Source organism: Phascolarctos cinereus, unplaced genomic scaffold (genome assembly GCF_003287225.1).
Source record: "Phascolarctos cinereus isolate Bilbo 61053 unplaced genomic scaffold, phaCin_HiC Scaffold_726;HRSCAF=1367, whole genome shotgun sequence".
Classification (NCBI taxonomy): Eukaryota; Metazoa; Chordata; class Mammalia; order Diprotodontia; family Phascolarctidae; genus Phascolarctos; species Phascolarctos cinereus.
Window position 1 is genome coordinate 427,615,926 of NW_027556098.1, and position 26,138 is coordinate 427,642,063.

General features: G+C 53.2%; 1 protein-coding gene across 2 annotated transcripts; it reads right to left on the reverse strand.

The window, feature by feature from the left end:
- Window positions 1-8,938, reverse strand: LOC110197850 (uncharacterized). Of its 2 annotated transcripts, none has more exons than XM_020971891.2 (5): window positions 8,870-8,938; window positions 7,410-7,786; window positions 7,073-7,196; window positions 3,145-3,225; window positions 1-2,555 (listed from the first exon to the last, which is right to left on the reverse strand). In XM_020971891.2, the coding sequence occupies exons 2-5, from the start codon at window positions 7,743-7,745 to the stop codon at window positions 952-954; spliced, it is 2,145 nt and encodes a 714-aa protein (XP_020827550.1). In that variant the 5' UTR covers window positions 7,746-7,786; window positions 8,870-8,938; the 3' UTR covers window positions 1-951. The 2 variants fall into 2 exon arrangements, with proteins under 2 accessions (XP_020827550.1, XP_020827548.1); XM_020971889.2 differs by having other exon boundaries at window positions 7,359-7,786.
- Window positions 8,939-26,138: the final 17,200 nt, after the last annotated feature.

Below are 26,138 nucleotides of genomic sequence, written 5' to 3' on the forward strand. Positions count from 1 at the left end.
TTATGTAGAAATAATAATATTTTTTTAAAATTCAGGTTAAGAACCCAAGGCCACATCGTGCTACCTTCACTCCCACCCCCACCCCCAGCTCCAGAACCCAAAACCTCGATCAAACCTCTGCCATTGCCCCTGGAAGGAAAGTATGAATCCCACTCAGCATCACAGGGACTTTCATCAGTGTGGTCTCCCCTGTTAGAATGTAGGTTCCCAGGCCCAGAAGCTTTCTTTGCTTTTGTACACTAAATTCATGCACAGTGTGTGCTTAACTCATTCCTTCATGAAGCCCCTAAGCTCAGAGGGAAAGGGTTGGGATCAGTACCACATTCAGTTATAGTTTAAACCCAGATAGCCAGACTTTGAGGCTAATGAAATGGAAGGGTTTGGAACTTGGCTGGTATAGGAGAAGATATAAAGGAAGAGGGTGTCGATGTTGCTGGTGATAGGAGAGAAAAGCTAGCAGTGAATAGAGCAGGCTTCTTCAGAGATGGGCTTCGGGTACAGGCTGGAACCCTAGTCCATGGTGGAAACTTACCTGTGGAAGACACGTCAGTAGCTGCCAATGGATGTGCTGATTTTCAGAGAGGAGCTCAGGGGGAATCATTCGCTCCAGAGTTTTGTGCAGACACAGCTTTATTGACCTGGAGCCAATCATCTACCCCTGCATAAGGAGTGATCCTTTCACACACATTCTGCCCTTTGGCTGCCATCAAGGGAGAGCCACATCTCACATTCACTGGTACCTTCAAACTAGGTTTATATAGGCTTGTCTTGCATGGGAGTAGTGGAACTACAACTGTTCCTGAATTTGTGGGGGCCTCACACCCTGTGTCCCCCACGGGGATGGGGCTTTTCCCACTTGTACACCACCATGAGGTAACTTTGCCTGCCTCCCTCTCTGCAGCCCTTCCTCTGTCCTCAGCTACAACTCATGCTTCTGGGCAGTTTTCAGGATCATGGCTTCACCTTAAACCCCATGTGTCTTTTCTGGTGTTCATTAAGGTTGGAGCGATGGCTGAAGGGCTTGCCACACACACCACATTTATAGGGTCTCTCTCCAGTGTGAATTCGCTGGTGGCTGATAAGCTCAGAGTTTCGAACAAAGGCTTTGCCACACTCATTACATACATAGGGCTTTTCCCCAGAATGAAGTCTCTGGTGCTGTCTCAGTTCTGAGCTCCCTCGGAAGGTCTTACCACATTCATTACATTCATAGGGCCTCTCTCCAGTGTGAATTCTCTGGTGGTGAACCAGGCCAGAGCTCCCCTTGAAAGTTTTCCCACATTCAGTGCACTCATAGGGTTTTTCTCCAGTGTGTATTCTCTGGTGACTGATGAGGTTTGACCTTTGACTAAAGGCTTTTCCACACTCATTGCATTCATGAGGTTTCTCCCCAGTGTGAATTCTCTGGTGTTCTGTAAGATTTGAGATCAAAATGAAGGCTTTTCCACACTCATGACATTCAAAGGGTCTCTCTCCAGTATGGATTCTCTGGTGCTGAATGAGTTGTGAGCTCTCCCTGAAGGTCTTCCCACACTCATTACATGGATAGGGTTTCTCTCCTGTATGAATTCTCTGATGCTGTCTAAGGCCTGAGCTCCTCATGAATGATTTCCCACACTGATTACATTCATGAGGCTTCTCTCCTGTGTGAATTTTCAGGTGTTCAATTAGGTTTGAGCTCTGGCTGAAGGCCTTCCCACATTCATTACATTCGTGAGGTCTTTCTCCAGTGTGAATTCTCTGGTGTTCAATAAAGTTTGAGTTCCAGTTAAAGGATTTCCCACATTCGTTACATTGATAGGGCTTCTCTCCAGTGTGAATTCTCTGGTGTTGAATAAGAGTTGTGCTCCGACCAAAGGATTTCCCACATTCATTACACTGATAGGGCTTCTCCCCAGTGTGAATTTTTTGATGATGAATAAGCTGTGAATGTGCCCTAAAGGCCTTCCCACACTCATTACATTCATATGGTTTTTCTCCAGTGTGAATTCTCTGGTGCTGAATAAGGTTTGAGCTCCAAGCAAATGCTTTTCCACATTCATTGCACTGATAGGGTTTCTCTCCAGTGTGAACTCTCTGGTGTTGGAGGAGGTAAGAGCTTTGGCTGAACACTTTCCCACATTCATTACATTTACAGGGTTTCTCTCCTACATGGATCTTCTGATGCTTAATTAGTTCTGCACTGAGCTTAAAGCTCTGACTGCATAGGTCACATATATGGGGTCTGGCTCCTGTGGGAATTCTCTTCCGGGGAACTGGATTTGGGTCCACATTGACATTCTGCCCAACCTTGACACTTGCCTTCTCTATCTTCTCTGGAGGAGGTTTCTGGTCTACTACAGAACTCTTCCTGAAATCTCTTTCTGAAGAAGGAGATTTCTTCAGCTTCTCCTCCATGAAGACCCCCAGCCTCCTCTCTGACCCTCCCGTACAACCCCAAGCTTCTCCATATTCCAGTCCCTGAGAAGCTTCCAAAATTACCCCTTGTGATTCTCCTTCTTCAGACATTTCCTGCTTGGGAGCCCATTTCTGGTCCTTGGCCTTAGTCTCAAAGTCTAAAAGTATAAACAGAAACTGTCAATGTTTCTTTGGCCCAAAATGCTGTCAGCCCTGGCTGTCACGTCAGCTGGTGTGGCTGAACTGGTTTTTGCTACAAAGGAAGGATTACTTGGGCAGGGGACAGATACCAAAAAGGGCAACAGGGTGAGAAGGAAATTAAATGACCATCAACCCCAAGAATGTGGCTTTGACAATTCTCAGAGGATCTAGAAGCCAGGGGATGGCTATGAGAGGAAAGAGTGGTCTGCCAGGATGTCCACAACAGAGGATGAGACTGGGATGTAGGAATTCGAGGCACACAAGAGGGAATGGATAGAAAATGTCAGGGTTGGGAGGAGAGTTCACAGGGGTTACGGGACTAGGACTAAGGACACAAAGTCAAAAGGGAAGCAGTCCCTGCCCTTAAAAAGCTAACATTAAGGAAGGAGAGAGGGGGCAAGAGACCCCCACAGCTGGCAAGAAATAGCAGCCACTGGTGCTGGGGAAGATCAAGGAACGGCATTCTATCCCTGCCTGAATCCCCCACAAACCTCATCAGTAGCCCCACAGAGGTACCCACCTCCACTGCTTTCCTCCTTCACCCACCTGCACTCTTGTCTCTGGGTGGGTCCAAAGCCCCCAGCTTGTCCCCTTCTTCCAGACTGGTCATCACATTGGATTTGGAAACTGGAAATCAGGTTTAAAAGGAAGAGAACATAATGACTTGCTTTTGCTTTCTTCTCAACCACTTGATGGGACCACAGCATTTTAGAGCTGTAAGCAAGAATATACCCATTGTACAAGGGAGGTTGTTGGAGCTTGGGGGTGAATGATGACTGGACTCAGAGCTGACCCAGCAGCCTGGAAGAAGTGAAGGACCAGGAGAGGGAGGCTAAGACAAAGGCAGCTGTAGGCAGGGTTCTAGCAGTGGAAATGAACAGCAGGGATCAAAGCAGAATGGAGCTGTCTCCATCCCACAATGCTGTTAACGAACCCTATTGTGGGCTGAGCTGGTGAGGCCGTGGCCAGCACTCATGCAAGGGGCAAGGCCTCCAGGGAGGGGATGACAACCACCAGCTGGCCATCTGCCAACTGTCGCCTTCTCCTTGGCTCCCCAGGCCAACTCTCTTCCTGTAAACACATCGACGCTGGTCATCTCAGACAGGGCACGGTTATGGGAGGCCCTACCCGTGTCCCTGCCAGGTCTCCCCAGTCCCTCCAGGGTCAGTGTTTCCCAGTAATGTGCAAAACCAAGGCGTCGTGGTCAGGGCCCTGTAAGGTGGCCACAGCACAAAGCCCGGCTCTCTGCTCAGCTTTGGGAAGCATTTTTCATCAGCCAGAGCCAGGAGCAGCAGTGAGGGCTCTTTCACTCAGGGAGTGTTCACACTTAGGCCTAGGCCTGCTGCAACTGACGTCTGGGCTCAAGGGGCCCCTGGGAAGTGAACTGAGGTCAGTGGACAGGGTCAAGCCTACTCCTAATGATTAATCACTGCACATGGAAATGGCGTGGGACCCCCATTCTGGAAGACTCCCTTCCAGGCAGGAAACAATCTGCATTAAAGGTAGCTTAGTACAATCCTTTCTGTTGGCATGTTAACAAGTCCGAGATTTCTCTGACAGTCACTTTTTACCTAATCAAGCACACTAATAGCTCATGGTCTTGGGGGGTAAGTTTTACCAAAGGCCTTACAAGGTAATGGGGGCTTCTTCTGTCACTGGCCAAGCAGAGGCCCTGGCCCATTATGGGGGGGCCTCAAAGGAGTGAGCACTTGTTCTCACCCTCCTCTGCTGCCCCCAAAGGGCCAGGGGAGTGATTCCTCCAATATCAGGACGGAGAGGACAGATTCCTGGCCAGGCCTCACATGGCAGAGGTATTCTTCCCAGCATCCCTTTCTTGCTCCAAGCACCACCTTCACCACGGTCTCTCCTGACCCTTCCCTCCAGCCGCTAGTGTCCCCCGCTTCAGTCTTGATATGTACATAGGACCCTGGCATGCTGCCTGAGGCCTCTGGATTCCCAGCACCTGGCACACAGTAGGCACTTCACCAATACTTCTGGGTTGGCCAATATTTGCCAGCTGATTTTCACCTCTAACATTGCTCCTTAAATAAAAAAGGTCACCTAAATAAATGATGTAGTTACCATGCAGGGTGGACAGGAGTCACATCCCAAGAGAGGCACAAGGAACTAAACCCGGGCTTCTCATGTCTGAGGACAAATGACCACACTTTAGGCACCCTTGTGACCAGAAGTCATGGCTGGACCCTGGCTCAAAGGAGGGCTGAGAGAGGGGAGGGCTATGGATCAACAGGAGACACCGTATAGGGGATGGAGATGGGGACAGAAGTGACCATGTCACTGGAGAGAAGTGAGGACACAGACATCCAGCCCCTTCCCTGCCCTCACTCTCCTCCCCTCCCATCTCTCCCTTTCTTCCCCTCTCTCTTTCTCTTTCCCCTCCCCCTCTCCTCTTCCTCCCTCTCTCTTTCCTCCCTCCCTCTCTCCTTTCTCTCGCCTCTTTCCCCTCCCACCCCCTTTCATCTCTCCTGTCCCCTCTCCCTCTCTTCCCCTCCCTCCTCTCTTCTCTCCCTCTTTCCCTTCTCTCTCCTTCTCTCCTCTCATGTCTCTCTCCTCTCTCTTCCTCCCTCCCTCTCGCCTCTTTCCCTTCTCTCTCCCCTCATGTCTCTCTCCTTTCTCCCTCCTCTCTCTCCCTCCTCTCTCTCCTCTCTCTCCCTCCTCTCTCTTCCTCCCTCCTTCCCTCTCTCCTCTCTCGCCTCTTTCCCTTCTCTCTCCCCTCATGTCTCTCTCCTCTTTCCCCTCCCCCTCTCTCTTTCCTCATGTCTCTCCCCCTTTCTCTTTCCCCTCCGTCTCTTTCTCCTTGTCTGTCTGTCTCTCTCTTCTCTCCCTCTTTCCCCTCCCCACTCTCTCCCCTCATCTCTCTCCTGACTTCTTAGTAGAAAAACCAACAAGGAGAAACCCTGTTCACAGGAAGGGAGGACTTGGGTGCTGGGACAGAAATGATGGCCCCCTTGGGGGAGTGACCCCCCCCAATAGGGAAGGGAAGCCCCCTGGGGTTGGGAAAGCAGATTTCACAGGGATTTGAGGACAAATAGGTGGGAATCCCACCAAGACAAGTGCACCAGGAGAAGTTGGCCCCAGAGGGAAGGAAGGAAATGGGATTGTGCGAAGGGACAGCCGTGGATGCAGCAGAAGAGGCAGAGAGCTCAGCACAGTGGGCAGGAATGGCATCAGGAAGGCCAGAGTGTGGCAAGGGGCCCCCAAGGAAGGCTGAGGGGCTGCGGGTCTTGGGTGTCCAAAGAGGAGGGTAATGGTAACAGGTGGCAGAGGGAAGCGAAGCCTTGACCCAACGGACATGGGCGATGGGCTGCCGGGAGCTGGTCCCGAGGAAGGCTCTCATGCAGCAGCAGGAGGAGGGGAGAGGGATCTCGGTAGCCTCTGGATGGGCAGGTGTGCCTTGGTGACCCACACCTGCAGGTCCCTGCCCAGCATGGCTGGAAGATCCCAAGATGGGGCCTGCTCTTCAGACCTTAGCCCCCAGCGCTGACCAACTGCCCCCAACAAGCCAGCCAAGAGCCCTCGGGGTGGGGAAGGGAGCCCTCAGGAAGCACTCCTGAAAGATGCTATCCACAGGGCCTCATCCCCAAAGTCCCCGAGATCAGTGGACGTGACCTGGTAGAAGAGGCAGGGCCACCCCCCTGGACCTCTACTCTGGCTGGCCGAGGCCCTCCACCCTCCCTGGCTTAGGGCCTTCAGAGAAGCTGGACCCTGCCCTTGACAAGCTTACAGTCTGGCCCCAGGACAGACAAGAGATACAAGGTAACATGGTGGGGCAGGAGGTGCAGGGTAGGGCACCCAAGGTCTACAGAGGTGGCCCTGGGGATCTGCTCCATCCCTGGCGTGGACAATCGGGACCCTAAAGGATCAGGGGAGCCACAGAACTGGTCTGAATTGAATGAGATGAAATTGAAGAGGGCAGTATGAGTGAGGCCTGGGCCTGAAATGATGGGGCAGGGGTCTGAGTGGACTGCAGAGGCTGGAAGAGCTGGCTGTGGGATGGGTCAGCCTGAGAAGCTAATGGACTCTGTACCCTGGGCTTCCTGAAGAGACAGATGAGGAGGCAAGAAGCCCTCTGTAGTCAGCATCAATAGGACTGTCAGCCTGTCAGTCAATTCTGAGTTAATCAACATTTATTAAGCACCTACTATGAGGCAGGGAGGAGGCATCAAGGTGCCCTGAGCACTGAGCCTGGACTCGAGAAGACCTGAGTTCAAATCCAGCCTCAGACACTTCCTAGCGATGTGACCCTGAGCAGTTCACTGTGCTGTTGGCCTCAGTTTCCTCAAACGTAAAGCACTTAGCACAGTGCCTGGCACACAGTAGGTGCACTATGAGGGCCCAGGACAAGCCCCGTGCACCCCAGGTTCAGTGGAAAGGAGCCTCCTTGAGGCTCCTTTCCAGCATGGGAGGCTGAGGCTCTGGATGGAATGCTGAGGGCAGGGAGTGACACACGTACCTGGTGGGCATCCAACGAGGCGGCCGAGTGGCCTGGGAGACTCGGGACATGTCCCGGCCAAGGAGTCACCACTAACCCTGGCGTCCTCTACCAGCACCTTCCCCCCACGTGTACAGGCAGGGACCTGGAGACAAGGATGTCAGCCATGGGGGGGGGGCCCAAAGGGCAGCACAGGTTTGGGCTCAAACCCCACACCCCCCCAGGCCCTCTAGGGTCCCCCTTGGCCTCTCGTCAGTCAGAGCTGGAGCCCGTGAATCCCCCTCCCCCCAGCACCAGCATCCCGCACCTGGGGGCCCGAGAAGCCCAGACCTCCCTGCAGGCCCTCCACCAGGCTCACGGCCTCCTCGCCGGTCTCGGGATACCGCTCTTGCACCCAGGCCTGGATCTCTGCTGGCAGGACGCTCAGGAACTGCTCCAGCACCAGCAGCTCCAGCATCTGCTCTTTGGTGAGGCTCTGGGGGCGCAGCCAGCGCCAGCACAGCTCACGGAGCTGGCCCAGGGCCTCGCGGGGCCCAGCCGCCTCCTGGTAGCGGAAGGTGCGGAAGCGCCGGCGGCACGTCTCGGCGCCCATGTCTGGGGAGGTGCGGCCCCAGGTGAGGGCCTCCTGCTTCCAGGGGCCCCAGGTGACAGTCTGGAGGTGCCGGGAGGCCGTGGCCCCCCACCCTGCAGACATGGTCCTTCCTGGCGGGTGGCCGGGCCTCTGGCGGAGAGGGCCTGGACAGATGCGAGAGAGAAGGGCAGGGTCAGGGGGTCAGCGGGGCAGGGGGAGAAGGGGAGGAGGCCCTGAGCCTCTACAACAGTCAGGGCTGGGGGAGCGGCTGGGAGAGAGGCTGGGAGAGATGTGCAGAGACAGAGATAACAGAGGTGCAGAGGGATGATGGAGAGAAGGAAATCTGAAGACAGAGATGGGAAGACACAGAGACATAGGGAGACAGGAAGAGACAAAGACAGAGACAGGGAGATGGGGAGAGACAGAGAGGGAGAGATAGAGACAGAGAGAGGGTGATGGGGAGAGAAAGAGAGAGGGTGATGGGGAGAGACAGAGACAGGGAGAGACAGACGCAGGGAGATGGGGAGAGACAAAGATAGAGAGACAGGGAGAGACAGAGAGATATAGAGACAGGGAGAGACAGAGACAGAGAGACAGGGAGGAGAGGAAGAGACAGGGAGAGACAGAGACAAGGAGATGGGGAAAGACAAAGACAGCGAGAGAGAGAGAGAGAGAGAGAGAGAGAGAGACAGAGAGATAACAGAGGTGCAGAGGGATGATGGAGAAATGGAAATCTGCAGAGGCAGAGGGGGGAGACACAGAGATATAGGGAGACAGGGAGAGCAGAGAGACAGGGAGAGACAGAGAAAGAGATGCAGAGACATAGGGAGACGGGGAGAGACAAAGGAAGGAAGAGAGAGGGAGAGACAGAAACAGGGAGAGACAGAGACAGAGAGAGACAGAGGCAGGGAGAGACAGAAAGAGACAAGGAGAGACAGAGACAGACAGAGACATGGAGACAGAGAAAGGGAGAGAAGAGACATGGAGAGACAGAGACAGAGAGACACAGAGACAGAGAGGGAGAGACAGAGACAGAGAGACAGGGAGAGACACAGACATGGAGAGACAGAGACAGGGAAAGACAGAGAGGGAGAGACAGAGACATGGAGAGACAGAAACAGGGAGAGACAGAGATGGGGAGAGAGAGAGACATGGAGACACAGAGACGGAGAGAGAGACAGGGAGAGACAGGGAGAGACAGAGACAGGCAGAACCAAACCCCCCGCCCCCTCCCGCGCTTTTCTCACCTCAGGTTTTCTCTCTGGCGCCGCCCGGAAGTAGTCCCTCCATCGCCCCGCCTCCGTGTGACGTCACTTCCGATCCCCCCCCCGGGCTGCTCTGGGCCGCCGGGAGGATCGAACGCCTCGGATCCCCCAGGCCTGGCGTGGAGGCTTCTGGGAAGGGGAGGCGCGCCCGCTCCCCCTCCTCCCTTCCTCCGGCCGCTCCCCCCCTCGCAGCGGACCCCCTGAAGGGCGAGGGCGGGGCTGGCTGCGGCCTGCCTGCCTGCTTGCCTCAGTTTCCTCAGAGCAGCCCGACCCCACCCCGGCCCTAAAGGCTGCACTTGCTGCGGTCGGTCCGCTGTGCTGAGCACTGGCGCGCGCACAGTCCCTGCCCTCGGGCGGCTTACAGTCTCCTGGGAGAAGACGCGCCGTGTGCATGGACGGGCCGCGGGTGCACGCGCCTCGCTTCGGGGCTGGCGGCCGATGGCTCCCCCCGGCGGACCCGGCCCCCTCGCGTTTCCAGCCCCCACCGTCCTAACCCAGGGCCGCACGCGGGCGCGCTCTCCTCCTGTGCCCAGTGCAGATCATGGAAGGGACGGAGGGAGGTCCCCGGGGCGCCTGCCCCCGCCACCCCGGGTCACCTGCACTGCTCAGGGGCCCCTCCATCCCGTAGTACCGATTTCCTCCCTCCTTCCCTGGCAGGCTCCCGTCTGCGGGGGCTTCTCCTCATTCCTTGCTGAGGAGGGGGCGTCTGGGGGGGGTCTGAATGTGCCGCTGTCTCCCCACGGGTGCCACGATGGCGCCGGTGAAGCCACGAAGGCAGGAGCGCCCCCAGCTCTTCTGATGGAGGCCATCGCCCTCCCGGTCCCTTCCGTGTAAGGTTCGGTGATTCTGTCGCTGGGAAGACACGCGTGCCATTCCCTGTCTCCCTCGCGCGACTCCCTGCCGCCCAAGGAGATGTCCTGGCCTTTCTTAGCACTCCCCCCGAAAAGCCATAGAATCAGAGGCTTTGAGAGTTTTTAATCCAACCCATGCCCAAAAGGGAATCTTCCCTGCAACCCACCCAACAAGGGTGTCACCCAGCCAGCCTCTAAGTAAGGGGTGCCTCCATCTGTGAAATGGGGGCAAGACAGGTGACCCGTTCAACTCTGGAAAAACGTCCGAGCGTTCCAGAACTTCTGCCCTCCAGCCTGGATTTTCCTCTGGCTGACTCCCCCCCCCCCCCACTTTTAGTTCTACCCTAAGGATCCCAGCCGAACAGTTGGACCCCTCCTTTGTAAGCGGTTTTCTAGACGAGTCAAGTGTATCTTGATCAACGGACTCCAGAGACTGCAGGCGCTGTGTGGCTACTTTGAACAGAACTTCCTTTTGCCTTGCTTCCTTCTGGATGTTGTTGTGGCTCGGTAGAAATGCTGTGGATTTCTGTAGGATTATTTTGTAGCCCACTACTTTTCTTTATTATTAATTTATTTCTAGCTTTCAACACTTACTTCCATACGCTTTTGAGTTTTAAATTTTCTCCCCCTACCTCTCCGCCTCCCTCGCCAAGAGGGTGAGCAATCTGATATAGGCTCTACATATACATTCCTCTTAAACATATTTTCACATTAGTCATGTTGTAGGTAAGAATTAGAACCACTAGGAGGAACCACAAGAAAGAGGAAACAAAATAAAACAAGAAAAACAATAGCAAATAGTATGCTTTGATCTGCATTCAAACTCCATAGTTCTTTCTTTGGATATGGGTAGCACTTTGCATCATGAGACCTTCGGAGATGTCTTAACATTGCTGAGAAGGGCTAAGTCTATCAACGTTAGTCATCACACAACGTGGCTGTTACTGTGTACAGTGTTCTCCTGGTTCTGCTCACTTCACTCAGCATCAGTCCATACCAGTCTTCCAGGTTTTTCTGAAGTCCACCTGCTTATCATTTCTTACAGCACAATAGTATTCTATTACATTCATGTACCACAGCTTGTTCAGCTGTTCCCTAAATAAATTATCTTGCCATCAGCAAATAGGGACGATGTGTCCTTTTCTTCCTTTGTTCATGCCTTTGATTCATTTATATTATTGCTGTGATGAGCATTTGTAGAATAATTTCAAGTAATGGTGGGGCAAGGAGAGAGCCTTGTTTTATTCCTATGGTTATCAGGAAAGCTGCTAATGTTTCCCCATTACAAATAATGCTAATTTTGGATTTAAATATAAACTTTTCAAAAAATGTATTCCCTATGCCTGTGATTTGTGGGTTTGGGGCAGAAATGAGTACTGTGCTTTGTCAAAGGGTTTTTTCCCCCCTGCATCTATTGATATAATCATCTGGTTTGGGTTATTTTAAAAAATACTGTTTTCCTAATATTGAAACCACCTTGCAATTATTAACATCTGTGAAATGGGGGAGGCTCTGACAGCTGTGTTCCGTGCCCACACCTTCTCCTGCTTCAGTCTCCTGGCAGGCAAGTGCTGGGTGGCCATGCTCTACAGAACCTCCCCTCTGTGAGCTTCCATTGGGCGGCATTGCTGATCTCAGCACCATGGCCAGTGCCTGCCTCATCCCTGCTCCTTAACAAGCTCTTTTCCAGTCTCTAGATGCTAAACTGTACTAGGCAAAGATAAAGGCCCTGCCTTCAAGGAGCTTACCTGAAACATCATCACAAGCATAGCTGGAGGAAGAAAAATAGGATGAAAGGACAATGGAGAAAGGAGAGAGACCACAAGCAACTGGGGGATAACAAGAGAGCTTCCCAGAGGAGGCAACCAGACAATAAAGCCTTGAAGTCAGCTCCGGATTCCAATAGGCAAAGATGCAGAGAGAAGGTGCTGCAGGCAGGAGGACACTGGGCAAAGGCACCGAGGCTGGAGCTGGAGTGGTGGGTTTGGCTGGAGCTTTGAATGCATGAAGGTGATATGACATTAGTTTGGGATGGTGATTGGAAGCCAGATCACATACAGAGGCTTTTGATCCCAGAGGCAGAGGGGAACCATTGAAGGTGGCTTTTGGACATGCAGAGCTGGACACGGTCTGATTTCTGCCTTAGAAAGACTATTTTAGGGGCAGCTAGGTGGTGCAGTGAATATGGCACTGGCCCTGAAGTCAGGAGGACCTGGATTCAAATGCAGCCTCACACGAAACACTTGACACTTACTAGTTGTGTGATCCTGGGCAAGTCACTTAACCCCAATTGCCTAAAAAAATTAAATTAAATTAAATAAAAGAAAGACTATTTTGGTGTCTGTAGTAGGGGCTGGAAGCAGAGGGACCAAAGAGGAGGCTGTGCTTTAGTGTAGGGGAGAAATGATGAGGCCCTGAGGCCCCTGGCCCCAAAGCTTGTCCTCTGGCAGTGGAGAAAGGGCAACAGAAATGAGAGATGAGGAGGCTGAGTGGACAAGACTGAGGGTCCATCACAATGATACCTACAGGGGAAGGTGAAGAATGGTTTAGAGGCCATGCTCCTGGGGAGGCCTGCAGAAGATAAGCAGCCTCACTTGCTGGCTTGGAAGGAAGGCCCAAGGCTCCATTACGAGGCAGGCTCCTGAGCAACCTTGAACACCCGTGCCTCTCCCAGCCCCCTGGCCCCTCTTGGGGCGTGCGGTGTAAGATGCAGAGGCAGTATTTTTTCATCCCCGTGGTGACAGAGACTGGCGGCACTGTCTGATCTTGGTGGGGCCTGAGGCAGCCCTCAGTGCAGGATGCTGAGACTCAGGGTTGGCTTGCTGTTGGCAGTGACCATTGTAGGGAGGGCTGGAATGGACCCTGTAGTCCATTTTGATCTCCACTCAGTGCTATGGATCTAGGGATGTATGACCAAACTCTATCAGATATTGATAAACCTACCATCAACTTACCACCTAGCTACTCATCTCTCCCTCCCCCCTCCTCTGTCTCTTTTTCTCTCTCTGTCTCTGTCTCGCTCTCCCTCCTCCCTTCTCTCTGTCTCTCTGTTTCTCTCTTTCTGTCTCTCTATGTTTCTGTTTCTCTCTCTATGTCTCTGTCTCTCCCCTTCTCTACCCACTTAAGTTTCTGGTGAAAGTCACCTCCCTCCAACCCCTCCTCAGTTTATCTATTAAGTTGCTGTTACCTGAGTGAAGAATAGGAAAGAGTCCATTAAACTCCACTTAATTCTATTCAGAAAGCATGGATTGAGTGGGTGCCCAGACTTTTGTCTCCTACCTCAGTGAGCCTGCAATGCCTAAGGGATGTCCAGGTGGAGACTCTCTGGGAGCAGGAGCTCAGAAGGGAGATAAGGGCTGGATGGGATAGGCTTGGGAAGGAGAGATTATGGGGATGGTGGAGTCAGGGTGAACCTTTTCTAGGGGGGTGGGGAGACCTGGGCATGTTTGCAGGCATGAGGGGTAGTGCAGTAGATGAGAGAGAATGTTGGAGGGGACAAGTTATGGGATGAGGTAAGGGCCAGCTCTTCATCTAAGACTGGGATAAAGCAGAGATGGGGGAGGTGTCCAGTCAGGGAGCAGAGGCAGCCCTTCACAGGTGGCCTCTATCACCTCTGCACAAAGGGAGGCAAGGGAACAGGCTTCTCTCCTTCTGTAGGAAAGGTTGGGGGTTCCGATGCATGCTTATAAGACAGGTTTACTTTCACTTGTCTACTTTTCTTTATTACAGGGGAAGGCTCAAGTTTTGGGGGGAGGCAGACAACAGACAGGTGGGGTCCTGAGCGGGTGGGAGCAGCTCCTGGGAGAGATCGACCAAGGAAGACATTCCTGGGCTCACAACCATAAAAGAAATGGTTTCTGTTTCCTGACCAGAGGGCTCCCTGCCTCTCTGCTCACCAGCCACCAGCTCCTCTTTTCCCTGTAACGCTATGGTTCAGGAGGTGTCATACAATGTTCCTGACTCAGTATCCCCCATCTATGGGATACTGCAGGGGTCATGGTTCAGTCTGCACCTCAAGTGCTTACACCTGGTGTGACCTGGCTAGGATACTGCTGGGACTCTCAGTTTCCTCCTCTGTCTCTAACATTCTACACCTTTATTCCTCATGCCCTTCATTTTTCCTGAAAGTAAGTATACCTAGATGGCCAACTCCTCCAATGGCAAAAAACAAAACAAAACGAAGCAAAACAAGGGAAAAAAAACCCACATCTTCTCTAGCTAAGAAATTCCTGGCTCCTGGATGTTTTTGAGGGTGGAATGCCCACCCCTCTCTACACTCCCTGGGCTTCTTTCCCTGGAGAATTCTCTGATGTCTTACAAAGGCTGAAGTTGTTCCCAATACTGCTAACAGTCCTTGGTTTCTCCCCAGTGTAAATCCTCTGATGTTTTATAAGGCATGAGCCTCTCATAAAGCCCCTCCTACAGTCATTACATTCAAAGGATCTCTCCCCTGTGAGAATTTTCTGATGCTGAGTAAGGGCTGAGCTTGCCTGAAGATACACTTACAGTTACAAATACACACACACACACACACACACACACACACACACACACACACACACACACACACACACACACTACTCCCTTCGATAGACTTTTCTACAGAAACTACTGAAACTATTGCATTTCTTTGAGAGGCTTTCGGAAACTCGGACAGAAACAGTTCAAATGCCATTCCCTAAGGAGTTCATAAGATTATGAGGCTTAATTTTGATCTGTGAAGAGATGAATTTCTTGTCACGTCTGGATACTGAGAAAACAAAAAGAATTTATTCTTAGAGTCACTTAATCCTGTCTCTCTCAGCTTCCTTATCTGTAAAATGAGCTGGAAAAAGAAATGGCAAACCACTCCAGTATCTTTGACAAGAAAACCCCAAATGGGGTCACGAAGAGTTGGACAGAACTGAAACAACCGAACAACAGGAGACCAGAGGTCTGGATACACACACACATGCCCAGGAGGTAGTGAGCTCCCTCTGTGGTGGTGTTCCCCTCAGGTAGAAAGAGGGTTCCTGACCAGGGATAGATTAGCCTAGGTCTCTAAGCTCCCTCCAACTTCTGGCAAGGCATGCAAGTATATCATGGCTGGTGTCAAATGCCTGGAAGAGGTCAAAGAAGAGGAGAGCTGAACAAAGCTCTGGTGACAGGGAGGGAGGGTATTGGCTACCTTGGGGAGAGGCCAGGACTGAAGTCTGACAGGAGGAGAGTGCAGGGAGTGGTACAGCGAGAAGGCAGGGATGATAGAGGAGGGCTGGAAGCAAAGGGCACCTGCAGGACATGAACATCCACCCAGATGCTTCGGTCCAGGGGCCAGGGGCTCGAGGGTGTCTATAGACTTAGAGAAAGACTGAGAGAAAGGAAGATGGCAGATGTGTGGGAGAAGTGGAAGCCAGATTACAGAGGAGATGGGAGGGACGTGGAGGTCTCAGAGGAGCCTAGGAGGAGACCTTCTGCCAAGAGTGGGGGACAGGGTTCCCAACAGCAGCTGGGACAGCTTGATACTTCCAGGAAGAAGCCTGAACCTGGATTCAAATCCTGGCTCTCAACTCATTGAATGACCTGTAGGCAAGTCTTTTCCTGTCCCCTAGACATCTTAAACTGAGCTCATTGTCTTTCCCCAAAACCCTCCCCTCTTCCATAGGCTGGATTTGAACTCGGGGGTCCTGCCTTTGATTTGGGATTCTGGACAGGCTATTCCCTTCCCTCTCAGTGCTCCAGACAACCAAGGCTGCACATGGCCCCAGCCCCAATTACAGACTGAAGGACAGACCAGATGTGAAGGCATCTACACCGAGGCCTCAGGATGTAGGGCCAAGTCTGGCCACTGGCCTGTGGTCTGCAGAAAGCTCACTGGAGGCCAAGTCAGGACTCACATCAGTGGAGCCTAGGGGCTGGCCTTGTTTGGGGCCTGTATCCCAATGCTCCCCTGCACCATGTGACATCCCACCACCCAGGATTTCTGTCAGTTCCTTTCAGGGCATCATCTTCCCCAGCAGGGTTCACCCCAAAATTCTGCACTGGTGCTCCCTGAAGGAATGGACCCCTGTGGTAGGCCTGGGGTCTCCCTCAGTGAAGGGTGCTTTGTAGGCAGCTCTGGGGGCCTCCAAAGAAATGCTCCACTTGTCCAGCCTGTCCCCCCCCCCCCCAGCTCTGACACTGTGGGATGTTAGCAAGGGAAGGCCCAGTGGACACTGAGACAGAGTCCAGAGGGCTTCCCCTGCCCTCTCTCTTTCCTGACAATTGGAAGGAGCAGCCCCAAGCAGAATACAATTCAACCACCATATTAGGCAACCCCTCTGCCGGGCAGGCATACAGCAGGTGCCTAACAAATATTTGTTGACTAACTGACTGACTACTATGTACAAGGCTTGGGAATGATACAGAGAAGTGAGACCCAAAGGAAGGCCCCCTGCCCTCAAGGAGCATCCATTCTACCAGGGGAAGAGTACAGAGACACGACTCCACCAATACTCAATCATCTACAGGGAAGACTGAGGCTGGACACAGGGTCAGCCAGCCGCCAGCCCATGGAGCCGGGGAAGGCAGGCCTGGGCACCCCTGGAGCCTCAGACCAAACATGTGACACTTACTAGCTGTATGACCCTGGGCAAGTCACTTAACCCCAACTGCCTAAAAAAAAAATGGTTCTAGAAGGTCTTTATAGACCCTAAGTCTCAGAACAATCCTGTGGTCACATTCCATGCTATGGACATTATTATCCCCATTATGCAGAAGAGGAAACCATCAGGAAACTCAGAGTCCTCAACCTCTCGGGAGCCTTGGTCAAGGTCTGAATGGGAAGCCTCCCCTATGATCCAGGAGGGTTCGTGGGTAAGTAGGGTAAGGGAATGGGGGAGGGAACAGAGCCCTGAAGGAAAGGCGGGGGGGGGTGCTAGCAGACCTGGAGAGACACCAATTACTCCCATGCTGGCTAGCCCTGGACACTGGTCCCTGTGCTGCTCAGGTGTAGTGAGCTCAAGCCTCGCTTCTGAGGAGCTCTCTCTGCTGAAGGCAGAACCTGCCCCCTGGACAGCGGAGTGGCAAACCCAAGGTGTCCTAACCCAAATTCTGCTGCTCACAACATCTAAGCCCCCACCTCGGCTGCCCAGCTGAAGGACACGCCCCCACCTCCACCTCCTCATCCTTCGTGCTCCTCACTCCCAACCCTGATCCTCTGCAGGGAGTGACCCGGCCCATCTCCTGCCTCCAACCCTTTGCCTGGAAAGCACCCCCTCTCTTCACCTGCACTCCTTGGAATTCCCGACTTCCTGAGCACCATCTCCTCCACAAGGCCTTGGCTGATTCCTCCAGCTGCTGGAGCTCTCTGCCTCCTCAAGTGAAGCCTCCTCATCTGCCTCTGGCATTGGCAGGTCAGAAGTCAAAAGCCTTCCCCCCTTCCTAACCTAACTGCATTTCCTTATGATAGTGATGGTGCTGATTGCATTGCTGTCCCCGGGAGAGTGTGAGCAGATCCAGCACTGGTGAGCACAGGGCTTGGCACAGGACAGGCACCCGAGGAGAACAAAAATGGCAGCCCTCAACTGGAGGATATAGGCTGGCTAGAGAAGAGGCCATGAAGAAAAGGGAAACTGAGGGAAGAAGGGGGCCCCTAAGGGAGGGAAGGGGCCACAGAGACAGGAATGGAGTTACTGAGGCAGGGAGGAGTCCACTGAGGGAAGAATGGAGTCATTGAGGGAGAGAGGGACCACTGAGGCAGGGAGGGGTCACTGAGGCAGTGATGGAATCATTGAGGGAGAGAGGGACCACTGAGGCAGGGAGGGGGTCATTGAGGCAGGGAGGGGGTCACTGAGGCAGGGAGGGACCACTGAGGGAGGGAGGGGTCACTGAAGAAGGGAGGGACCACTGAGGCAGGAAGGGTTCCACTGAGGGAGGAATGGAGTCATTGAGGGAGAGAGGGACCACTGAGGCAGGGGTGGGGCCACTGAGGCAGGGAGGGGGTCATTGAGGCAGGGAGGGGGTCACTGAGGCAGGGAGGGACCACTGAGGGAGGAAAGGAGTCATTGAGGGAGGGAAGGAGTCACTGAGGGAGAGGACACTAAGGGTGGTAGGAGGTCAGTAGAGGAGGGAGGGGGTCACTGACGGGGGAGGGTGCAGGTTAGGACAAGGGAGGAGCACAAAACCAGGCAGATGGAATAGCTTGTGGGCAGCTGCAGAGCAGATCAGGGCCCGGCAGTCCAGGGAGTAGAGCCCAATGAGGTGGAATCATCAAAAACATTGGCTCCTATGGAAGACGGATCCCAGGGTGCTCCTGTGGACGCCATCTTTGTCTCCCAGTGTATACGGGCCAGGACCTGGGGGTGAGGGCAGGGCTCTGAAGAGGTCCTGGGGAGGGGGGAAAGGCACCTTGGGACCCCTTCTCCATAGACACAGGGGACAGCGCCTTCTGTAAGCTCAGAGGTGATGCCATGTCGCGGAATTGAGTCTTCTCACCTTCTGTGACCCAGTACCTTTGTCTCTTTAAGACAGGCACAGAAATTGGTGCCCGACCACCCTCTAGCACGCTGTCAGGCAGCAAGGCCTTACTTAGGGTACCACGGTGATGGGGGCTCCAAGCCAGACAGAGCCTCCCAAGGAAGGGAGGAAGACTTGGTGGCTGCCTGGGAATGAGGGTGGCAAACGTTCGATAGCCCAGGGAGGCAAAGGAGCCCACTTCATCACAGCTGGCCGTGTTTGCTGGGAAGCTTGGCACATGGTTCCTGTATTCCCAGGGCTCACACGCCTCCCAATATCTCAGCTAATGGGGATGAGCATCCCATGGCTGGCAAAGCACTTTACAAAGAGAATCCCGACAACCCTGGTAGGGAGACTCCCCCCATTTTACAGGGGAGTACACTGAGGCATAAAGAGCTTCCCAGACCTGCCCAGGACCTGAGGCCAGACCTCACCCTAACTTGGCAGTCCACTGCCACACCAGGCTGACATGTCCAGCACTAGAAAAGGGGGGTACCAAAGGTCAAGCCTCCAAACCCAGGACCCCCACTCTCCTTCCTTCTCCCAGGGAGTCCTGCAAGGGGCCTTTGTGACCTGGACCTGGCTCAGTCTTTCCTGGTCCTGACAGATCAAGGCAGAGGTCAACTGCCTGCCTCTTCCTGCAGTGCCAGTCTCTACAGTTTGGCTGGGGCAACAGGGAGCCATAGCAGCTTCTGAGGCAGGGGAGTACACCAAAGGGCCCCCAAGCAGGGAGGGATATTCCTTGGGGGGAAGGTGGAAGGTGAAGGGGGATGGGGGAGGGGCAGGAAGGAAGGAGGGAGGGGAAGGGCATGGGAAGGAGAAGGAAGCAAGAGGAGGAGGAAGAATGAATGAGGGGAAGGGAGTAGGGGGAATGGGAGGAGGAAGGAAGGAGGAGGGGGAGGGCATGGGAAGGAGAAGGAAGAGGAGGAGGGAGAGGGAAGGAGAGGGGGGACAGGGATGGGGAAGAGGAGTAAGAGAAGAAAGAGGAGAAAAGAGGAGGAGGAGGAAGAGGGGGATAGGGGCCGGGGTGTCGTGAAAGACTAGAGTAAGAAAGATTAGAGTCGGGCAGGTGAGGACATCTGGCCCCGTTCCCCCGCCACAGGCCCCGCCCCCCGAGCTCACCACCTTTGCACCAGGGCCCTGCCCACCCACCTCCGTTTTCTCTCTCTCTCCCTCCCTCTCCCTCTCTCTCTTCCCCCCCCCCCGGCAGACTTGGATACACAGCCCCCCATGACGTCACTGTGTTGAGTTCAAGTTGCAATGTGTCGCCTGTGGTTGATCAGACCTTGAGCTGAGAACGCAGGAGTTCGGGTGCTGGGGATCAGTTCACTTACCTTGGCATGGTACTCTCCAGGGATGTGCACATTGATAAGGAGGTTGCCGCAAGCATTGCCAGAGCTAGTTCAGTATTTGTGAGGCTCCAAAGGACAGTGTAGGAGAGGAGAGGTATTAGACTGATTACCAGACTGAAGGTCTACAGAGCTCTTGTGCTGACCTCTGTTGTATGCCTGTGAAAGCTGGACAGTCTACCAGCGCCATGCCAGGAAACTGAATCGCTTCTGTTTGAACTGTCTTAGGAAGATTCTGAAGATCGCCTGGCAGAATAAGATACCAGACACTGAGGTCCTTTCTCAGCTAAACTGCCAAGCATTCAGACTCTATCCCCCTAGTGATGAATGAATGAATGAGAAAGGGGAACATTTAGTAAGCTCCTGCTGTGTGCCAAACACTTTGCATCTTCACCATGACTCTGAAATGTAGGGGCTGTTATGATCCCCCTTTTACAGCTGAGGAAACTGAGACAGGCAGCAGGTACATGACTTTCCCAGGGTCCCACAGCCGGCCAGGTTTGAACTCGGGTCTTCCTGACTCCAGCCAGGCACTCTGTGCTGCTTCAGCTAAAATGGAGAAAGGAAAAGATGCAAAAACGAATGAATACAGTCAGGAACGAATGAGACCTTTATGGAGCTGCACATGCAGTACAGCTGTGGCTGCAGCAACCCCTGCACCCAGAGGGTGTCACGGTGCTGATGCAGTCATGGTGACCCTCAGTTTCCCCATCTGGAACATGAGAGGCCAGCACATGGTGACTTCCCTAATCTTTCTTGGGATTCTCTGAGCTCTTGGGTCTTGAGACTGGCTCTTTGCTGACCTGGGAAGCCCATCAGGAAGGTTGCCCTGCATTCATGTGTCTCAGACTTCAGGACCCAGGGGTCCCCACCTCCATCATGTTTCCCCATGATTGCCCCCTGTGCCTCGCTCCTTGGTACATCAGCCCCCAATCCCCTTTCTGGCTAGGCCTGGAGGAGGGTTCAGAAGCCCAGGTACCATTCTTAGACTTTGGGACCCAAGGTCCCTCCTTGGTGCATCAGTTCACCACCACTCCCAGCCAGAGGCATGGTAAACTCATCCCTCCCCACCCTGGTGAGGAGTGCTCCATCCCTGGCCTGAGATGGAGAAGGTGGTCCAGAAGCCCAGGTGCCATTTGCAGACTTCAGGACCCAGGGTCCCCTCCCCACTCATCATTGGCCCATCTGGCCCCTCCTTGGTGCATCAGAGGCAAGGTAAAGCCATCCTTCCCCACCCTGGTGAGGAGTGCTCCATCCCTGGCCTGAGATGGAGAAGGTGGTCCAGAAGCCCAGGTGCCATTCGCAGACAACACCTTCTAAGACCACATGGGTTCTTTCCTTCTCCATTCCTGACTTTCAGTAGGCAGCAAGGAAGAAAACCCAGCCTGTGCCTTTGCGGTCTTGAATTTGCCCCATAAGGCTTTGTCCTCTTTGGCGATTTGTAGTAGTTCTGAGCATTTTTTCATCTGGCCAGCTGGCTGCTGGTGCCCTTGTCTCCAGTCCACTCTGCGCGTGTGGGGCACAGCTCTTCTGGGCCTTGGGCATCAAGGGTGACTTCAAGGCTTCTTCCAGCTGGCTCAGGCACTTCAGTCCCAGGCACAGCCTGGTTGGGGGGGGGACATAGGAGGAGGGGCAGGTAACAGTCCCCTGACTTTCACCACAGTGACCAGAAGTTCAGCCTGTTGCCCACCTACATCCCCAGGGCGTGGGGCCCCATATGGTCCTTCCTCCCTCAATGTCCCTTCCTCACTAGCAGGAGTGGGCTCCAAGGGTTTAACCCCCCCCCCCCAGGTGGGCCATTGTTAGTCTGTTTCCCAGCCTCCTCTCAGAGACCTACAGAGGGAGGTGGGCTGCAGGCCCTAAAGTCAGAGGGTTTCCAGGTCATCCTGAGGTAGGTGGAAGTTCATCTGTCCCTTCTGTAACCCTGGTTCTCTCTCCCAGTCTCCTGAACAGTCCTGGGATGGGGTAGCGATAATTATCCCCATCCTTAGGTGGGGAACCTGGGCTCCAAAGATGGAAAAAGTGGAACCCAGAGGTTCTGACCCCCAGCCTATCCCCTCATCAGCTTGGCCCTCCCTATCTGAAGCCTGGCCACTTTCCCTCATCTTTCCCTCATTTTACCCCTGCACTGGGACGTGATCCCGGCTTCCTTGCAGAGATAACCTGTTCCTCCTCCCATGACCAGTGCTGGGACTCAATCTAAACTCTCCTGACCCAGCCAGAATGACTCCTAATCCTGCCTGCCCCAGAAGGCCTGGGATGAAGAAGTAGGAGGTGCTGGCCTCCTGAGGGCAGCAGTCTCTCTGTCTGGCCCACTTCACCTCATCACTGAGAGGATCCCCCTCCCCACTCTCGGGGTTGCTAAGTACAAGAAAAGGTTTTATTTTTTGGAAAACCAAGCAAACTTTACTCAATATTCTTTTTTCCTGGCCAGTAGTGGGAGGGGACCATGGGGCCGTATAAAGGCATACATGCACTCACCTACACACCTGTGCTCTGGCCTGAGTCTGAGGCAGAAGAAGAATGGCCAGGGCTGTGCATGTTCAGGGCCTGAAGTGGCCAGTCCATCAGCCGCATCCTTCAGTGACCAGAGAGCCCAGGGAATGTGGGCTGTGCACAGGAGGCATGAGCTTGTGATGCACCTCTGGGATAGATGCCTGTGTGACCCACAACCACAGACGGTCCCAGAATCTCAGACAGAGCTGGACAGCACCTCCAAGGTCCTCTGGGCCAAGCTGCTTTCCCCTAACCTCATTCTCCACTCCCAGGCCAAGGCCTGTGTGCCCAGTTCTAGGCCTCATGCTCTCAGTGGGCAGGGAGGACTCCTGTCCTGGGCAGCTTCTCTCCCTGCTTCCCATTGATGTTTCAAGTGAAATTAGAAGGAAAATAGGGGTTCTCAGGTACAAAGGTGGGGAGGTTTGGGGGCCAGCCTGCAACAAGGCCCTGAGCATAGCATGTAGGGGAATGAAAAAGCCAGTCTGGCCATCTTGCAGCAGGGTTGTTCTGCTTGGCTGTAGAGGGCGGAGCCAGGAGCAAGGGGGCAGGGTAGATGTGAACTGCAGAAAGGCTCATTGCCAGATCAGTGGGCTCCCCTTTCTCAGAGGACTTCCTGTAGAAGTTGGCCTACCACTTGTGTGTTGCGCATGTGACATCATAGGGAGCATTCCCAAAGACCCTCCTGTGGTTTGTCATTAGTCTGGAACCTCCTAGGATCAGGGTTACTTTTGGAGTCTGAGAGAACTAGTTACAAAGGAGAATCAGTCAGATTCTTTCATTGATGTGACTTCCTAAATTTTGTGGAAGTTGCTCAGTACCTCAATGATTTCTTCATGAACCAATAGCCACAGCCAGGAAAGAAGGAAGAGATATGCACAGAGCTTATTCACAGCTAGGTGGCACAGTGGATAGAAAATTTCTTGGGCCTAGAGTCCAGTAGACCTGGGTTCAGATTCTGCCTCAGATATTTATCAGCTGTGTAACCCTGGGAAAGACACTTAACCACTGTCTACCTCAGTCTCCTTATCTGTTAAATGGGGAGAATGATAGAATTAACCTCTCATGATTTTAATAAGAATAAATAAAATGGGAGCATAACATACATAAACACATGTCTATGTATACACACATATGTGCTTTGTAAACCTTCAAGCACTAGTAATTGCTAGTACTTTGTGTACTTTGCAGAGGTGTGGAGCTGAGCCACAGGGCCTTTGGAGTGCCTTTGGGGGAGTAGAGGAAAGGTGTGGCTCCCCAGTGGCTGGGGAGACAGGTCTCTGTGAGCTGGGTCGGGGGGTAGGGACAGAGCAGAGGCCTGCAAACCCTGTGTCAACTAGGGCAGGAAGAGGGATTACCCGTACCACCGAGGGTAGCTATCAGCAACCAAGGGATTCACCAGGTTTCCTGTTTCTTACAGAAAAGTTCCCCCAAAACCCATCAGAAAAGGGAGCTGAGGGCTTGGCAGGCAATCTGAGGGACTGACTAGCTGGGATGGCAAGCAGAGGCTTTGAAGTCTCATCTGAATTCTCTGCACTTGGGATGCAAAAATCTGCCATCTCTTGGCCCAGGAGCTTAAGGGCACAAAAAGGAGTCCATGATGATGACTGTGTGTGGCCACAGTTCTGCCAAGAGAGAGATGGCTTTCCAGCAGTGGAGGCCACATGTCATCACTACACAAGGCATACCGAGAAGCAGCCTGGCCAGCAGTAGGGAGTGACCTCCTAGGGGCTGCCTTTTGGTACTAATTCACCTGCTAAAAGATCATGAAGGGTGTGGGGCAGGTGCTAGTGGAGAAGGGGCAAAGGCCTGGTTGGGGTACTAATAAACCCTGGCGAGCCATTCACCACCTTAAAGAGACCCGAATAACGTGCACGTCCTTGCATGTGGTATCAAGAGGCTTCCACAAACCAGAGATCCTGGCAATCAGTCAATCAACACGCATTTATTAACCACTGGAGTATACTGAGTACAGCAGTGACACAGTCACACCAGCAGTTTAGGAAGATCACTTTGGTGGCTAAGTGGAGGAGGCATTGAAGTGGGAAGGGATTTAAGGCAGAGATACCCACCACACCCAGTCTATGGCCAAGAGCCATCAATTTTACCATCATAACCTCAATCAATCAATAAACATTTAGTAAGCACCTACTATGTGCCAGGCACCTTGCTAGGTGCTGGGGATACAGAGAAAGGTAAAAGACAGGCCCTTTCTTCAAGGAGCTTTCAGTCTCAGGGGGAGACATGTCAACAAACACGTACAAACAAGCTCTACACAGGATGACTAGGAGATAATGGCCAGAAGGAAGGCACTCAAATGAGGGAGGATTTGGGAAAGCTCAGTGTACGAGGTGGGATTCTATGGGGCCTTGAAGCAAGTCAGGAAGGGCAGCAATTGGAGCAGAGGAAGGTGAGCATTCACTCAGGGCCTGAGGGAGAGCCAGGGACAATGCCCAGGGCCCAGAAGTCTTGTTTATGGAACTGCTGGAGGCTACTGTCACTGGATGGAAAAGGGCATGTTGGGTAAGGTGTAAAAAGACTGCAAAGGTTGAGGGGCTCTAAAGGCCAAACAGCATTTTGTATTTGATCTGGAGGTGATAGTGAGTCACTGGAGTTCATGGAGAGCAGAGGTTTTAGGCCGGTGCTTTAGGAAAATCACTTTGGTGGCTGGACAGAGGATGGACTGGACTGGGGAGAGCCTTGGACCGCCTCCCCCAGTCTAGGCCTGAGTCGATGAGGGTGGGGACAACAGGAGGCCTATTGGAGATGCCGCAGAGGTGAAATCACCAGGCCTTGGCCCCTTATTGGATGGGGGGGGTGAGAGGGGGAGCTTGTAGCTCTTTACAGTAATAGGGATGGTAGAAGGGGGAACATTTGGGGGGATCAGAATAAATTGTTTCTCCAATAACATCGCCCCAATAGGCCCCTTTTTCTCCTCTGACCCTGCCCCCACCCTAGGGCAGATCCTCATCACCTCACAACTGGACTACTGCCATAGCTGCTAGGAGGAGGGGTGGGGGAAGGGCTGCCTGCCTCCAATCCTCCCCACTCCAGTCCATCTGCTCTTCAGTCACCAAAGTGATTTTCCTAAAGCACAGGGCTGGCCATGGCACCCCCTATCCAATAAACTCCAGTGGTCCCCTGCATTTATATAGTGCCTGAAAGTCTGCTAAGAGCTTTATAAATATTATCTCATATGACCCTCACAATAATCTGGGGGGGGAAGGAGGAAGAAAGGAAGGGAGAGAGGAAAGGAGGAAGGAAGGAGGGAAGGAAGCCCCATGCTAAGCACTTTACTTGATCCTCACAACAACTCTGGGAGGTGAGGCTGTGATTATCTATTTTACAGTTGAGAAAACTGAGACACATACAGATTAAGTGACTTGCCCAGGATTCCAGAGCTAGTATATGTCCAAGGCTGCATTTGAAGTCCCCACTTCCTCACTCTAGTTCAGGATCAAACAGAAAATCCCTGTTTGTTGTGCAAAACCTTCCATAACAGCATCCACTCCCCACCCCTAACACCTTCCCAGTCTTCTTACACCTCCCACATGTTCTGCATATGCTGGCCTCCTGGCTGTCCCACCACCAAGACCATCCATTTCCAATCTCGAGGCGTTTTTAAAGCCTGTACCCCACGCCTGGAACACTCTCCCTTCTCAGCTCTGACTACTGACCCCCCTGGCTTCCTTCAAGTCGCAGCTCAAGTCCCGCCTTCTGCATGAAGGCAGCTAGGTGGTGCCAGAGTGCACAGAGATTGGGCTTGGAATCGGGAAGACTCATCATTCCGAGTTCAAATCCAACCCCAGAACCTGGAAGACCCTGTGGCCTCTGTTCCTTATCAATAAAGTGGGTTGTCGCGAAAACCCCAACCGGGGTCACAAAGAGTCAGACAGGACGGAATAACAATTCTGCAGGAAGTCCTTCCCAACTGTCCTTGTTTCTGTCCTATGTATCTAATTATCCTGCAAGAAGAGATCCGCTAGGAAGCTCTCCCCCCGCCCCCCAAGGTATCCCCAGCCAGGAGCTCCTCCCTCCCTCTGATGGGGGAGCCCCTGGGGCAGCCAAGGCATTCTTCTCACCCCT